This window comes from Xenopus laevis, chromosome 3S (assembly GCF_017654675.1).
Source record: "Xenopus laevis strain J_2021 chromosome 3S, Xenopus_laevis_v10.1, whole genome shotgun sequence".
Taxonomy (NCBI): Eukaryota; Metazoa; Chordata; class Amphibia; order Anura; family Pipidae; genus Xenopus; species Xenopus laevis.
In genome coordinates this window covers 69,113,879-69,132,218 of record NC_054376.1, presented here as the reverse complement: position 1 = coordinate 69,132,218, position 18,340 = coordinate 69,113,879, and the positions used below count along the sequence as shown (strand labels likewise).

The window sequence follows — 18,340 nt, the reverse complement described above, 5'->3', positions numbered from 1 at the left end:
TTTGGGCATAAGCTTTCTTTTGCTACATTGTTTCATAGTCCGATCCATCAGAGAAAAGCAAAACATACATTTGTGATGAATTTAAACTAGAAAGTTGCTAAGAATTAAATGTTTACCTAATGAAAGAAAATTTTTATTCTTAGGGTTAAAACCCCTTTAAGCTGGAGGAAAATATAAAATTCAACATCCTTAATTAAGACAACCAAATTCAGTTATCCCCATACTTAATTATTACCGAGGCAACATGTAATATGCTTATACTCAGAAGATATCAACAAACTAAAATGTGTCAAGTAAAATCATCCGCACAGGTAATTAAAATCACATAAACAAAGAACAACATTATTTTATTAACTTAATGATCTTGTTTTCTGCCAACACAAATCCCATTTGCATGCCTGCTGCCAGGGCTGTATTATTTATCTAATGATGTACTGGAAACACAGGCACATGGGAAGCCCAGTAAATACATCATGAGAGACAAACAATCTGATTTATTTATTTTTCTAATCTCACAATTTGGGAAGATCTTCAGAAATGCTCTTTATCTTATGCAGGACTTAAAATAGATCATATTATTGATGCATTTTTAGGATTTTCTCTGAAACAATGCATTCAATCTTTTCTCTTGAGGCAAACTAAAATTAGAAACTTGTCATATATTTAAAGCTGTCTATGAAAATTCTCATTGTTGCATTTGACTTAATTCTACTAGATACTGTATTTTAAATCTATTTCAGTTTATAGTATATTCAGTCTGTGCGGCAGTGAGCTTTTGAGAAGGATTACACAAACAGGTCTCTGGTTTATACGGACAACATTTTTGTAATTGGAATCCATTTGAAATCTATAAAGTGACATTTAAAACTTGTTTTATAGGATGTCCCTGCCTTGTAAAATATGTCTCATTGGTCAAAAATACCCTGGTAACTTAACCTATTAAAATAGATCTTTAGTTTGATTTCTGTTGGTATCCTTTCTCCCAGGATGCAAGGAATTGGGGTGCTAGTAGTTTCCCAGCCCCACCTTCAGGACTTGCTATTCACCCAGCCCATATGCATCAAAGGACCAACCAGAAGGAGACTGAATGTTAATGCAGCTTGTTACTTGCACCTCCAACATGATCCATATCTGTGAGTCTTACCAGGGATGTCGCAGAGCTTGTTCACATGTGTATCTCTTGTTGGGATCCTTTTCCATCAAATTCTGAATAAAATCTTTAGCTGAAAAAAAAAGATGGGAAAAGGGGTCAGTTTTCCCAAAAGAGCTGCAGTGACACATTTCTGAGTTACATGGCCCTGTCCCCTATAAATTAAACAGCGAGAGAGAAAAATATGACAGGGCTTGTCAACCTAGCTTGCAAATGCTTACATTTTATATTTCATAACATTAAAGCACCCAGTTTAATGTGCATAAACGGAGCACAACAGAAGCCAATTTATTAAATATTCATTAAAATTCACAGCAGCATGTCTCCCATATGGGCTGCCAGCTAAACGCGTTTCGTGGCTCCCTGACACTTCATCAGAAGCTTCTGATGAAGTGTTACATAATGCCCTGAGAGACTGCTGATTTGTTAGAGGTTCACTCAATGCTGCCAAATTCAGACCCATGCTAATTACTGGTTATTTTTTTTAAGAGAATATTTTAATTTTACATTATTGATCTAAAGGATGTCATGTGAAAGCAAAGATAGAATTTAGATCCCTCTTGGTGAGGAAAATAGAATAGCTGAATAGAGTCTGGACTTGAGTTCATATTAAAATGAACCTCCAGTATCTTCATTTTACATCTGTTGTGGTTTCCTAAATCATTTAGGTTTTTCATTCTGCAGCTCACATGTGCGGACATTAAAATGGTTTAGAACAACAGTAAAAATGAAGTCACATATTAATCTGTAGTTGGGAAAGAAGCAAAATTGGAAGTCTTATAAATTAGAATCTATACAAAATAAATAATCAGGGTTGCCTAGAATAAATCAAGCTGGGAATTAATTTCAATCAGTCAAAGTGGCTAATACATTAGATAGCTTTAAGAAGGGTTGGATGGTGTTTTAGCAAGGAAGAGAATACAGGGTTATGGAAGATAGCTCATAGTACAAGTTGATCCTTGGAGTCAGGAAGGATTCCCCCTCTGAGGCAAATTGGAGACGCTTCAAATCGGGTGTTCTGACTTCCTCTGGATCAAATAGCAGTTAGGCAGGTTAAAACAGAGTTAAAAGGTTGAACTTGGACGTGTGTCTTTTTTTCAACCTAACTAACTATGTAACTGTATTTGTAAAGGGGTGTAGTCATATTCCATTAACAACATACCTGTGTTAAAGGGGTTGTTCACCTTCAAACAACTAGCTGTTTTCAGATAGATCACCAGAAATAACACCTTTTTCCAATGACTTTCTATTTTCCAAGTGTGACCGTTTTTCTAATATTGAAGTGTAAAGTGTAATTTTTCATCTTCTGATGCAGCTCTTGGATGGGGGGGTCGCCGACCCTTTAAACTGTTCTAAATTGATACATTTACTTGATACATTTATTATCTTTGTCCCTGCTGAGCAGAATCCCTGAGTTTCATTGGACAGCAGTTCGAATTGATAAAGTAGTTGCTAATACTCCAGAGATGCTGCTGGGAAATGTATCAACTAAATGTTGCAAATTTGTAACAGTTCAGAATCTGCACCTGAATTACTGAGCTGCCAGACTCAAACACCAGAGACAGGAACATCAACTTAGATTTTGGAAAAACAGTAAAAAAATAAATAATGGAAAGTAATTGAAAAAAGTCATTATTTCTGGGGAACAATCTAAAAATGATTGAATTGAAAAATAGTGCCATTTCCTTTTTGTATCAGTGTTAAGCTTTTACCTATCCAAACAAGTTAATACTTAGCTAGGATAGAGGCTATCAGCAGAGATCTTGTCTGTATGTATTACTATTTCAGAAGAAAAATTCTGACATTTGTCAACTTCATATATAATATTCATTGTTTTATTTATATATACACTATATATGTGTGTGTGTGTGTATATATATATATGATCAAAGCACAAACAAGTAATTGCCTACAGAAGCCCAGAGCAACCTGAGTTTAAAGGACCAGTAACATTAAAATTGTTTTTAAAAAAAATTGTTAGTATAAAAAAAACCAGCAAGACAAATTAAACTTTAAAATCGCAAAGTCTTTATTAAGAAATAACTTACCGAAACTCTGCTTGCGCTCCTCTTCAGAAATCGATCGGGCGATCTATCATGCGGGGCTCAATTTCTCCTCCCTGCCTTCCTTAAAGTAGATAGCCAGGGAGGCAAAATCGAGTGCCGCACATGGATCGTCGCTGTGTCGCCTTTTCTGAAGAGTAGCGGAAGCAAAGTTTCGGTAAGTTATTTCTTAATAAAGGCTTTGCGATTGTAAAGTTTAATTTGTATTGTTGGGTTTTTTTTCTATGTATACTAATGAATTTTTTTTTTTAATTTTTTTTTGACGTTACTGGTCCTTTAAGCCCTGATGAGACTTAGGATATGACCTACAGAGGACAAATTCATATGTACAGATCTCCATTGTCATTAAGCTGCTGCACCTCAGGACGGTGTCAATATTATGACCATTGTACAAGGTTCTGAAATATTAGCTTAATCATGTTTGGGAAAAAGGAGTATAAGGAGTATAGTTTGAAATGCCAGCAAATGCTAAATGCGCAGACACTAACATATGTAATTCATAATACAGGTACGGGAACTATAATCCAGAATGCCTGGGACCTAGGGCTTTCTAGATAATGGAAAAGTTTACTATAAAATCATGCAAACATTAAATAAACCCAATAGGCTGGTTCTGCTTCCACTAAAGATGAATTATAACTTAGTATGGATCTTGTACAAGGTACTGTTCTACTTTTAAAGAGAAAAATAAAATAAAATTTGTATTATTTGTATAAAATGGCGTCTATGGGGAAACTGCCTTTCCATAATTCGGATCTTTCTGGATAACGGATTTCCGGATAACAGATCCCAGACCTGTATTTAACAGAAAATTAAACAAAGATCACTTTGAACATACCGGACTCTGAAATATCATCCCAGTACGGAGAATCAAACTCATAATCAGCCTTTAGAATCTGCTCAAATAGTCTGGAGTCATTTTCATCATAGAATGGTGGGTAACCACAGAGCCTGAAAGTCACAAATGCATATTATTATTATTATTATTATTATTATTATTATTATTATTATTATTATTATTATTATTATATAGCAAGTTTCCCCACACACATTTACAGTAGGTAAGTACAAAGGCAACCACATTTTGTAAACAGGAGACTGGCACTTAATGGATTCCACTGGTAGACACTGATGCAAATCAAATAATAATTATTTTAAAGAAATAAAATTTCACTAGACTCCCCTATTGCTTTAAAATGAAAAGAATTGGAACTGCACCGATATCTACAATTAGAATCCACTGAGTGCCAGCCCTCCTGTTTCAAAACTTTGTTTAACTCCCATGTACAACTCTGGTCAGTGTAAATTTAGGTGCTACGGCTATACATAACACAGTTTCCACATACAAACAGCAACATCATACAGAAGCAGATACGTACTGTAGTATTATCTTTGTGTTAAAAGAGCAGAGGTGAGCCCTGCTCAAAAGAGCTTACAAAGCATACAGTCAAAAGAGCTCCTGATAAAACTGACCGGAATGTATATGTTAATATGAAAGGGACCTTAGTTTGTACCAAAAAATAAATAAATAAAATGCTAAATATTCCTCTGTTAAACTAGTACTGTATTTTCCCTTTTTGTTTATATTTGAAGGGAATGGTATCAATCCCTTCCACACTGATTTCTCTGGCCAGATTGTGCTAGTAATCTACTGTATTTTTAAATCATTCGTACATCAATTTAATTTAATATATGAAGTTGTTCAACATTATCGTTTATTAAGTTAATATTTTATATTGTCCTTTATTTGGAATTAAAAGACCAGTAACATAAAAAGTTTTTTAAAAAAAATTGTTTCTACTTAACAAAAAAAATAAAACACCAAGCAATTTTAACTTTAAATTTGCAAAGTCTTTATTAAGAAATTACTTACAGATTCTCTGCACTCCATTTTTTAAACACTCATCCACTATTAATGGGCACCCATGCTTTTTTATAAAGTCCAGTTGTGTCTTACTGACCCCAACCTCTAATCAAGTAAGAAATGAGACTGTCCTGAATCAGCAGTGTGAGTGTTGAACCAACACGTTATGGCCATTATGTATAGTACCTTTGGAGCCCAATAATTATTGAAACCTTAAAGCATATCAAAATAAAAATCAAATGCAAAAAAAGCAACTATAGTGATATACCTCTTTGTATAGTGAAATATTTGCATTGTTATTGATTGACAGTTTCTTCTCTTTATAAATAGAAAGTTACCCCGATCCTTTGGCCAGAGGACTGCTAGCAAAAGAAGCCATTTGCAATTTGTTGGGCAAAACAGTAATTTCCAACTGGCTGCCAGTCTGTAAGGACCATCTGGGATTTGAACACTTGGGACTGGGGTTGCTGGACTTTAAGTGCACAGTCAGTGCACTTACCAAGTGAGCCACTGGAGGCTCTTGGGGCTGGTCCTGATCCTGTTAGAGTGATCCTGTATCTTGTTATGTTTCCAGTTTGTCTCCTCCCTTCTTGTTACCCTCATGTGTTTTGTGTTCTATAATCAGTGGCCCTTTATAAACCACGCCCTGAGCCTTGCTCAGGGCTGAGTCATTGAATGTATTCTGTTTGTTCCTGACGGAAACCTTGAATCTGTTTGAATCTGAATCTGTTTGAATCTGAATCTGTTTGAATCTGAATCTGTTTGAATCTGAATCTGTTTGGTTTTGTTCCTGAATCTGTGCCTGGATATTCCAAGTTCCAAGTCCTGAATCTTGTTCCTGTGTTTTTGTTCCAGCTTTTCATTGCCTGCCTGGTAAAGACTTTATTTTTGACCTGTTCCTGTTTTGCTTCAGTTTCATTAAACCCTGTATATTTCAACATGCCTGCTTCAAGTATTTGTGGCTTTTTCCCTGGGCTTCCACCACACGCAAGTGTGAATTTAACTCCTGTTGCAGCGGTTTCCCGCTGTGAACGTTACACAGTCTACATAGTAGACAGCAGTGCTTAAAGGAATTGTTCAGTGTAAAAATAAAAACTGGGTAAATAGATAGGCTGGGCAAAATAAAAAATGTTTCTAATATAGTTAGTTAGCCAAAAATGTAATGTATAAAGGCTGGAGTGACTGGATGTCTAACATAACAGAACATAGCCCAACTTCCTGCTTTTCAACTCTCTTGGTTTACACTGACTGGTTACCCTGGTTACCAGGCAGTGACTTGAGGGGGGGCACATGGGTCATTTCTGTTGCTTTTGAATCTGAGCTGAATGCTGAGGATCAATTGCAAACTCAGTGAACAGATATCTACCATGTGCCCCCCCCCCCCTTCAAGTGGTTGACTAGCTCAGAGTTATAGAGCTGAAAAGCAGGAAGTAGTGTTCTGGTGATTATGTTAGACATCCAGTCACACATCCACAATTTTTTATTTTGCCCAGCCTATCTATTTACACAGTTATTTTCACACTCAACTGTTCCTTTAAAAAATCTATGAAAATGCCCAAACTACCCTTAAAATAAACAGAGATCAAAAGGCAAAGGATCACTGTGGGTCATTTCCAACTGACAAGTAAGTGTCCCAATTAGTCCTCAGATGTCTCCTGGATTTTTGGATGACGACTGTGGGTCAGGAGCTACATGTCACTCTACTGTACTTTTTGCTGACATTTGTCAGTTACATACTGTGTGTGTGTGTAATTCTTGCTCTTTTCATCTCTACTAAAGTTACTGTTGGACCTTTTTTCAGTCCACGACCCCCCTGGAGGTCTAACCTTTGATCAGGGCCCCTATTAACTCATTACTTGGTAACAAACACAACTTTCTATCTAGTATAGTAAATGAGTATGCACTACAAATAGCACCCTATCTGAACTTCAAACTGGAATAAAATAAACTCTTCTGCAATTCCACCTTAACTGGCCTTCAGGCTGAGCTCTCATCCTACTTCTAGGGGCCCCCACAGGAAGGCCAACCCCATAGTTTTGAAACTACTACATTGAAGCATTAGTAAGGAGTTTGTGTGAAAGCATGAAGTAAAGTAGTGATTACAAAGCCTTTAATCAAATCAAAGGCATTGTACTTACAGAATGTATGCAATAACACCAATAGACCAGCAGTCTACTGCTTTGCTGTAGGGTTTCTGTGCCAACACTTCTGGGGCTATAAAACATAAGCAACATTTGTTACTGTACATTGGATATAGAAAGCAATAAAGCACACACTTCTAAACACATGAACAGAACTGTTCAATATTGTAAAGAAAATCTAACAAATAAAAATGAAAATGAATAAAAGTTATTTTTCGTATTATCATCAAATACTGTCTCTAAGGTATAGTAACACCAAGGTTATTAAATGATCATATCTGCCTGTGATACTCACAGTAGGAGTGCAAAAAAGGTGGGGTAAGGGGGGGGGGGCTGGTAGTAGTATGGAATACCATGACATTCCCAGGTCAGTGTTGCTCATGCCTATCAACTGTCAATTTGCTTTCTGTATACCAAGAATACAAACACTGTGAGTACTCTATTTATACCACAAAAACATAACATCACAAATTGCTAGGATGGATTTTGCAAAAGCTGAGAAACAGACCTAACAATTTGCCAAGTGTGTACAGTGTATTGCCTGGGTTCACCATAACATCTCCAAAAGCTGGCCTAGGCACAGAACTGGCAGCAAACAACTTCATGAATAACATGTGAAATTGCCAAACAGAAGGGAGCTAGGCTAAGATGTCTAATATGTGTTACATATGATGGATTCCAGCCTTCCATGGGGAAACTATTGTACTTCAGCCTTGTTGTGAGTCATTCCTCTACCCTGCAACATAGTTTAGCAACACACTTGTAAATCAAATGTTACTTTATCTCAGGCATGAAATACCCTATATGCTAAAGCCCGACCCTGGGTTTTAAAGCAACCAGGGCTGATATGATCATTAATTGCCCTGACTGTACTTTAAAACCAACGGGATGAGCTTTATAATATGGTCAAAATGTAATAATGCAGTCCAGTCACTAAAGCTGAGAAGTAAAAAAGGTCTTCAATACATTTCAAAGGGATCAAGAGACATCCACCAACACAGGACAAAGATGGCAGCAGCATAGTGTTTCTGTAACTGTTCCTATTGTTTCAAATGCTGAAAACCGAAGCATGCTTCGGAACCTTGCAAAGATACAATCCTTTGAAACATCCCAGTGTATTTTCTCTTTCTGCAGTGTCTTGAAACAATGTAGCAAGTCTCCTGAGATACAGATTCTGCAGCACATCCATGTTAACAAATATCACAGACTTTTGGGTTCATTCATGAGGTGCAAGGCAGGGTGCAAAGTACAGAAAACAGGAATAATTAGCCATGTATTAAACTTTGTCCTGCAGACTAATGAATTGCTTTGGGAATAAGGAGACCCATGGCTTCTCCAGTGAATACAGATCTGCGAACGTTCAGCAGAATTGTCTTCAGGAGGGGCCAGAGAGGGAAGGAATGTAAACATACACCTTTCTGTCCCTTAACTAGTGTGTCATTCAATCACACAAAAATTAGCAGCAGTAGGAGTGGTGGCAGATGCAGGACTTATACTTAGCATCATTCCCTATATAAGGCAATATAGATAAGACCAGAATGTATCCATGTATCCATCAGTGTGTTGCAAAAAGCATCTAGATGCAGCTATTGTACTTTTTTCAAGGGTCCCCTTGTGTATCCATACTGGTCCACTCTCCTGTATTTTCCCAATAAATATAGCACAGTCAAGGAAAACATCTCCAATTAAGTATAATTATGTTATCAGGTCCAGATGCAAGTGCTGGGCTGAGCTGATTAAACAAATTCAAACTGCAGCTAAACACTGCCTCACAATTATGATATGTAATTCATTGTAACATAGTGATGTAAGGTGAAAAAATACACCGTCAATTAAGTTCATTCTTTTATGTCTAACTGAAACCTGCCTAACTGCGAGTAAATCCAGTGGAAGGCAAAAACCCATCCTCTCCATTTGTTTCAAAAAGGGAAAACAATTCCTTCCTGTCTCCAAGATGACAATTAGTCCAGTCCCTGGATCAAGTGTGAATCTAAAGCTAAGATAACTGATCACAGGCTCCTGTTACTGTGACACATGGCATAAAAGAGACTGGTCCCACTACAAAGTGCACACTGATTGTATTGCAACTTTAAAATATTTACATTTTAAAAACATTTATTAATATTGTTTTTTTTTCCAATTGTATTTATTAAGCACTTACCAACATAGCCAGGTGTTCCACAGGCTGTAGACATCACATCCCCTTTACCTTCCATTTTAGACAGACCAAAATCACTAATCATAATCTTTGACTCTTCTACCTGGCTGAAATACAGTAAGTTTTCAGGCTGGAAAAAAAGAAAATATAAAAAATAAGCCACCCTGGAAACAAGAGTTTTGTAGCACTACGTGTTACATGGAATATGTAAATCTTGCTTCTAGATAAACAATATTTTATTGAAGTAAATGTAATGTTATGTTTATTACAAGAATAATATAATCTTGTTTCTAAAACACACACCTATATGCAGCTGTCATATTTGAGAAAAATGTTATTTGTGGAAGAAAACAAAATAAAACAAAAAAAACCTCAAATCTAAAAGGAATCCTACAATTAGGGGCACCGTAAGAAAGATATTTGGATTGGAGTAAAGGTGGCCATACACGGGCCGATAAAAGCTGCCGACAGACCGTGTTGGCAGCTTATTGGCCCGTGTATGGGGCCCCCGACGGGCTTCCCCGATCGAGATCTGGCCGAAAGTCCAGATCTCGGTCAGATGGGACGAAAAATCCTGTTGGATCGCGGCCGCATCTATTCGTTGATGCGGTCCCGCGATCCGACCGCCCATTACTATTCGTTAGGATCCGATCATTGGGCCCTAGGGCCCATGATCGGATCAGCCCGATATTGCCCACCTTATAATGCGACATCGCCAAACGAGCGGATCTCTCCGTGTATGGCCACCTTAAGTAAACGCAACAGTGATGATTTCATGAGATCTGAAGCTAAGGAGGAAAAGCCCCCTACAACTTTTACGTCTGCAAATGCCCTCCACATAGGCTGTGCAAGAAATCAGCCCACCAGACAAATTGTCTGTTAAATTGCCCCCAGAAGGATATCTACTTATAGCAATTGCTCACTGCATTTAAGTGCATTAAGGTCCAAGTAACTGCAAATATAGTAGATCCAAACTAATAAGTTCAACACAGGAAAAATTTGCCTCAGTTTTTTTGGGTCCACCAACCAGCGATCCCAAATTTTCTCAAATTTTGCTGGGCACCCACGTTCCATGTAGGTAAGTTTTGGCTTTGGGAGCATGTCGTCTATCAGTTTGATTCAGAAACAAGGGTAGGGGGCTCTATGGCCTTCCATGTCAGGATTGCTTCTCTAGCAAAGTGAAGCAGCTGTTGAAGTGTGTGGTGTTTATACAAATGGCCTGTAGATGTCACTGTGCCCAGACTTATACTGTGCATACTTCCTGACTTAAAAGTGAAAGTTACTGTTATGTAATGGCTGAATGAATCTGGTAATAAACCACTGTTACCCAAAACATAACAAATTGATGACAAGATGGATCTTCAACTTCTGCAGCAGCCTGCACCTTTTCTTCCAAACCCTGGTGAGCCTACAAAAACTTTTACTGCTTGGATCCGTATGTTTGAAAATTACATTATTGCTACAGACCAAGGGGAGATTTCTGCTGCTAGAAAGCGTGCTTTACTAGCGTATATTCTATACATTACCATTACCTGAGGATACTTATAAAACTGGAGCAAAGGCTCAAGTCAAGGCTCAAGCATGCTCAAGAAAACAGAATTCTGGAGTCTGATTATTAGGCAGTCCCGGTGAGATATCTATAGTTATGCAGTCCAGAATTGTTCGGTCTTGGGGCATTTCTAAAATATTTAAATAATTATCTTGTTCTAAATTACATTTAACATAAACGTTTGGCTGTCCCCGATAGACCTGTGCCAGCCTGTGTAGTTAAACTTTATTCAGATATTTGGTGTGGGTGTACCTGTCTCTGATAGAAACATTGATTCAGGTATTTGCTCGTCTTTCCAGGTTCCATCATTCAGCCGGGGGGAGGCCCTGGACCCATTTATGACTAATATGGCATAACAAGTTTGAAGTCTTCTTGCAGTTAGATAGTATAGAACCAGCTAAGGGGTTTGAAGAGAGGTGGCCTGCGTAGATAACACTCTAGAGTGGATTCAGAGACACAAGGGGCTCCACCTGGGAACTGAGCTAGGAATGCATGTCTAAGTTGCAGAAATCTAAACAGAATATGATTATTTAAACCAACACTCTTATTTTAATTGGTCAAACAAATTCACCAGGCTTTATTATGTCATTAAGGTATTTCACACCTGTAGCTGCCCAGATACTGACACATAGGGGAACACAAAAGTGGTGATAGAGAAGAGATAGAGAAAAAATAAAAGTGGAGATAAAATTGTTGGATTTCCCAACATATTTTTTAAATCTCTATCTCCACAGAACAGTTTCCAGATTTCAAACGACATTTTATCAACATTTTTTCTGAATTTGGCTTCCTAATCCTGTCAGTCTGCCAACACAGCTCTGTAGTTCTGGCCAAGATGGGGTATGGGCCGTGTACTGGTACAAATTTCCCAGGATGGCTTTATTTCACCTTTAAATAATATCTCCTTCTCCATATCAGGAGGCAACCCTACAAAGTTCCCACTGGGAGTATTTGTGGATCTAAACTAGATTGAGATCCATTTAATGCAACACCTCTGCTTTGTTTCAGTCAATATGAGGTTCCCCTAGGTTTTGTTTAAACATACCTTAAGATCTCTGTGCACAATGCCCAGTCTGTGAAGGTAGGAAACAGCATCTAGAACTTGCCGGATAAGGGTACTGGCATCTTTCTCTGTATAAAATCCTTTCTCCACAATTCTATCAAACAGCTCTCCCCCAGACACTCTAAAATTAAAAATAAAACATTGAGCACTGATTAACCACGCTTTTTATTTTATGTAAATCAAATTCAATATTTCATTTATTGAAACATACTTAGAACTACATAACAGAATTAGTCTGCGTGCCTGTTCAATGCAGAAAGCGACCTCAAGAAAAGGTTATAATGATGTAAACAGAGATATATTGAGACTATGTACAATTGGTCTTCATATTTTTTTATTTTTGAAGAGTTTGAATGGAAATTGAAAAGAAGAGGGATAAAAGGCAAAAAAATAAAAAAGTTGCAATAATATGCTGTAGAGGTATGGGATCTGTTATGCGGAAAACCGTTATCCAGAAAGTTCCGAATTACGGAAAGGCCGTCTCCCATAGACTCCATTATAATAGAAGAATTCAAATTTTTAAAAACGAATTTATTTTTCTCTATAGTAATAAAACAGTAGCTTGTACTTGATATAAACTAAGTTATAATTAATCCTCAGCTTTGAAATCCAGTGGGATATGATTAACACAAATGTAAAGAGATCTGTGGAACTTGCATATTCCAAGCACAAAATAAAAAAAGAATTAATGTCTGGAAAAACTGGTGCAGACAACAGTGTGTACACTGTTAAAACTCAGTTGAAATTGAATGCTATGGGATATGTACAAACATTCCAATTGTTTATGTGTTTCCTCTTTCCAAAGCTGGATGATAATGAACTTCTCACAATAAAAGTTGCGTAGTCATATGAATAGAGTATAATATGAATAGAGTATAATGTGAATCTTTTGTGCAAATGAACAGGCATGCCCAATCTGTGCCCTCAGACTGCAGCTGAGATACAACTAAAGGAAGACTGTGCATTATTTGGAGCCATATTGCTGGTTCTACACTGCTACACATGTAGGCTTTAAAAGAAGGGCTTGGCTAAGACTGAGAAGGTGCACAACGTTAGCTGGGACTGCATCAATGCCAAGATCCCCTCCACTTCTAAATTTGCATGCTCTACTGCCAAGAGTCCTACAAACTACTGCCCACAAGCTATGTAGCTGGGTTCTTCCCTGCTCTACTTGATTTTAGCTACAAATGTTTTTTCAGCATGATACATTTTTTCCACTGCCATGAAATGTTCAAGTGCATCTTTTGCCACCGGCCAATGATTTTTTTCCGATGAATATGTCACGATATATGGTCATAAATCGGACTTATTTATCCAATTTATGGCCAGATATCAATCAGTAAGGCCTGATGGGGGCCTCAGACAGGCCTGACTGATCGATATCTGTCTCAGACAATAGGACAGATTCAAAAACTGCATGTGATCTGGGAATCCAGCCCAGATATGCTTGTCTGATAACCTCAACAAATGAGATGTCCCAAATGCATGCAGTGGTAAAGCATTTTGTCCATTATTTTTTCTACTCTAATGAATGGTTTCAAAGTGACAAATAATTTGATAAATAGGTAAAGATTACTGATTATTAATAATACTGAAGGTATTTTTATACGGAGAAGGTAACCTGTGGGTATTCAGTGGTTTTGATCTTTTGCCCCCCTCACTGAGCCAACTTAATATTTGCAGTACCATTCTGCAAATAATAGACAGGTAAAATGATGCCCTCACTCTGTTTATATAATCAAGCACTCATGACAATTATATAAAAGCCACCACCAAAGCCTTTGCTTATTTTAGTTCTTCAGATGTTACCATTGTGTTCATGAGCTGTGCTGCACCGTGAGCAATGCTGACTTTACAGAAAAGATGTTGTGTGCTTCAACCAGAGTCACAACTAATGGGTTTATGACAGCTCAGTGGACTAACAATCCTCTGTTTGGCTGGCGACCCCTTTTGTACTACAAAATACCCCTTTGCTTTCCTTTTGTGTTACAAAGTAAAAAAGAAGGTTTCATTGGCTTTACTGAAAGTGATCATTTATTTTTTTCTTCCTAAATTGCCTTACTAAACTTCAGTCCACTGTACTTTAATATACACAATAACCAAGGCTGTAAGCAAGAGCCTAATTTGCATTATTTGTTTAAGATGCTACAATAATACAATGTACATTAACTGAATCCGAAGGCTGGAGATCTGCATCTACAAGAGTAATATGCTGTCCAGTACTACAATAAAAAGTAAAAAGGGGACTAGAATTGAACTCTTAACAGGTCTATTACCATATGAAATTAACAGGCACCGTAGAATTTGGAGAAGAACAGGACAAAAACAAAAGGAAAAATATTTTCGCTGACAGAAAGTAATGTCCCAACTCCAACTCAAATACAGGGTATATTCATCCATCTCCATCTCATGCAAATACTTTCTAAAAGGAAACTTTCTAAATCTAATCAATTAAAATGATGTACAGTATCTATCCATATTGATAAATATTAGACTAGCAGCTCTATCTGGAGTTAAATTCCCTGATGAATACGTCACCTGTAATCATTCTAGGAATCTGATGAGAGCAACCCTGTTTTGTGCAAAAGTTTATTACTATTATGAAAAGGATGTACCCTTTTTCTAGTGGGTTTGCACTTTTTCCCTGATTATTAAAGTACATTGCCTGAGACGCCAGACAGAAAGTTGAGAATATATGGTCTCCTTGGCAGGACCGCAATTAAATGCTTGATCTCCATAATGACAGATTGAAAATTGGGACACTCCCAACATAAAGCTTCCTAATTGCATGAATGTACGATAAATATATTTTAGTAATCAAACTAATCGAAGGATTTTAATCCATCGATCGAACGAGTTTCCTTACCCATAGGCTAACATTGGTGCTCGGTAGGTTTTAGGTGGCGAAGTAGGTAGTCGAAGTTTTTTTTAAAGAGACAGTACTTCGACTATCGAATCGTTCGATTCGAAGTCGTAGTAGAAGGTCGAAGTAGCCAATTCGATGGTTGAAGTAGCCAAAAAGAAAAACTTCGAAAATTCAGTTTTTTTCATTCTAATCCTTCAATCGAGCTATGTAAATGTGCCCCCAACTGTCCAAAAAAATGAATAATGGGTTTAAATCCCTGTGAGCTCCTGCAGAGATGCCCTGATTATGCATTCCAGTTGAAACCCTGTAGGCAAAAATACTGTATATTCATGTAAGAAGTAGAGTTGGACTTGTTTTGTTACAAGCTAGATCCAGTGAAATAGACTACATTTTATTTTGCTACTGAACATCCTGGGACATGAAGACGCCTAAAGCAAAAAATGTCATCCGGGAAAATAGTAGTAAGGTCTATCTATGGGGTAAATTTACTAATCGGCGAAAACACTTTGCCAGGCGAAAATTCCCTGAGACAGCGCAAATTTACTAAGTTGCAGAGTTTCGTCCCAGACAACGGACGCCGGCGACTTTTCACTAGTGTTACTTCGGCAGTGCGAGCAAATCAAAGTGAAGATGCGTTAGGATTCAATTCTGCCTAGTGCAACTTCGTTAGAGGTCTTCGCTCAGGCTAATTTGCATATGGCGGGAAATTTAAAGCTGAATGGAGGTCTGTATGATACATATTGCAGCTAATACATTACATAACACTGATAACTACACAAGTCCAGGGAACCTTAATAAAGTCAATAGAGTTGTTTTAATGCCCTACACATGAGCCCACTGTAAAATAATATTCCATATGTTATAAAATGTATGAGGGAAACCGGGTAGCCAAAAAATTTTTTTATGCCTTTTGCAGCCTATCACTCTGAAAAATGAAGAGTCTCCAGCACCAGAATGGAAGATTTTTCACTCAGAAATTATGATGTAAGTAACAGAAGATTGAGGAAGTTCTATGCGCTCTAATGCACTTCGCCTGGTCTGAGCTGGCGAAGGCAAGTCTGGTGAAAGAGGTAACGTTCAGTAAAATCCGCATCTTAGTAAATTTGAGTAGTAACGTCCAGAGCGAAAAGTCGCCCGCGTTAGAGTGCGAATCAGTGCTAGCGTCTATCTCCTTTACTAAATTATTATGAAAAATTAGATTATAAAATGACTTGACTTCATATGAACTTTCCATTGTTCCCTTTGCTCTGAAGGAATCTGCATGGCAGGTACTACTACGGTTGCCCAGAGAAAAGAGAAAACACAGGGAGCACTCACAGGCCTGTTAGATTGTTCTCCTGCTGCGCTGTCACATGCAGAAACGCTCCCGATGCAAACAGCCTCCAAGTACAATTATTTGGACACAGAGCACCAGCAGGCTTAAAATCCGTAGTTTATTAGGTCTTCATTTAAAAATTAGAGCAGGACATATATCTCCAAGCACGATTGATGCGTTTTATGGGCTAAGCCACTTTCTCAAAAGCTGTGCTTAAAATAACCATGTGAACATTTAAAAGATAACACCAAACCTTCTATAAAAACGTTAACCCCTGTGTTACTTGCCCATACAACACATGGGGACTTGTAACTAGACATTACAATGAGAAAAATGGACTTACTCATATTAATCATAATACTCATATTATTTTGTGTTCATTAACATCATCATATATCTTACATACTGTAATTAACTAGGGTGTCATATCAGTAAGGTATCTATATAATCATTAATAAATAGTAAATCAAGTTCATGGACACAATTCATGATGGGAATAATCAGGAAAAGGGAACCGGCTAAAAAAGTTCATAATATTCATAAATTAGTTAATAATGTGCAACTAAGCATACAGAGTTAAACAAGTCACTTAATCCAATGACATAATACTAATCAATACATTTATCATATACTCAAAACGGGCATCTCCTTCATATAATGGATAGCTTAAATTGCAGGTACAGGAATGCTGATGATTATTTGTGCCAATGCTGCTACTGGCCACATTATGATGGTAATAATTTATATTAATAAAAACATGTTAACTCGCATCCACGATTGAGACACCATGAGTATCTATTGTTTTCAGATGATACATCCAATACACCTCAATCCTAGACAGAATCTTATCTTTATCACCTTGTCGCACATTATATTTGAGTTTGTCAATTACCTGAAAAGTAACTCTGGACTCAACATTATGTTGTTCTATGATATGTTAGGCAATGGCCGATTTTTTCGGGCTATTCCAGCCCTTTATCAAGCTTGATAAAGGTCTAGAATAGCCCGAAACTTCGCTTTACTAATGGCATGAATAAATAATTGAATCACATACCGGAGTGCTGCTGGATTTATTGTTTAACTACTGGAACAGAGCTACTTTTAGATTGTATTGGATAATACTCAGATTTATTCCTGAACTCTGTGTGTTTGACAGCCTGTTCAGAGTCTATAACAGACTTATTTTCTCTCTGTAAATCTCGTAGTATATGTAATGTGCATAAGTCATCAAAATCACAAGCAGAGTAATTTTCAGCATGCAAATCATCATCTATTGGCATAAAAGAACTATTATCAGAGTTACCACCATTTGTGTCATCGATGTTATCCATAATAGGAGTCAGAGTAGAAATAGAGTAATGTCTTTTTAGAGTAATCAATCTTACAAATTCATTCAAGTCTAGAATGGTGGAAAAAGTCTGGTACGTAATTCAAATCCCGCATTTCTCCTCTGCTTCTCTTCCATCTGGTCCCTTTCGGTTTGTAGCTTGGCCCTTTGTCCCCCTCTCCTTGTTCGTCTCTGTAACTCCTTACCGGGTCTCTCTGTGGGGTAGATGAATCTCTCATTGGTCGTCTGGATCCTGGCAAGTCGATCTCCTCGTCCGGATCACTTCCCAGGAACCAGGAACTGAAGTTAAATCATCAGCATTCCTGTACCTGCAATTTAAGCTATCCATTATGTGAAGGAGATGCCCGTTTTGAGTATATGATGAATTTATTGATTAGTATTATGTCATTGGATTAACTGACTTGTTTAACTCTGAACATTATTAACTAATTTATGAATATTATGAACTTTTTTAGCCGGTTCCTTTTCCTTTTTCCCGATTTTTCCCGTCATGAATTGTGTCCATGAACTTGATTTACTATTTATTAATGATTATATAGAGGATACCTTACTGATTTGACACCCTAGTTAATTACAGTATGTAAGATATATGATGATGTTAATGAACACAAAATAATATGAGATTTATGATTAATATGAGTAAGTCCATTTTTCTCTCATTGTAATATCTAGTTACAAGTCCCCATGTGTTGTATGGGCCAGTAGCGCAGGGGTTAACGTTTTTATAGGAGGTGTGGTGTTACCTTTTAAATGTTCACATGGTTAGTTTTAGCACAGCTTTTGAGAAAGTGGCTTAGCCCACGAAACGCGTCACGCGTGCTTG

The 18,340-nt window shown here is 37.3% G+C and overlaps 1 protein-coding gene across 1 annotated transcript in view; it reads right to left on the bottom strand.

Moving 5' to 3' along the window:
* Positions 1-18,340, bottom strand: part of MGC82022 (protein) — a gene marked incomplete at its 5' end in the record, with an annotated part of 118,773 nt that overhangs the window by 4,543 nt on the left and 95,890 nt on the right. The window contains 5 exon segments of the mRNA NM_001092626.1: positions 1,145-1,223; positions 4,052-4,164; positions 7,216-7,291; positions 9,380-9,506; positions 11,971-12,109. Of these exon segments, the coding sequence (NP_001086095.1) occupies positions 1,145-1,223; positions 4,052-4,164; positions 7,216-7,291; positions 9,380-9,506; positions 11,971-12,109 (534 nt within the window).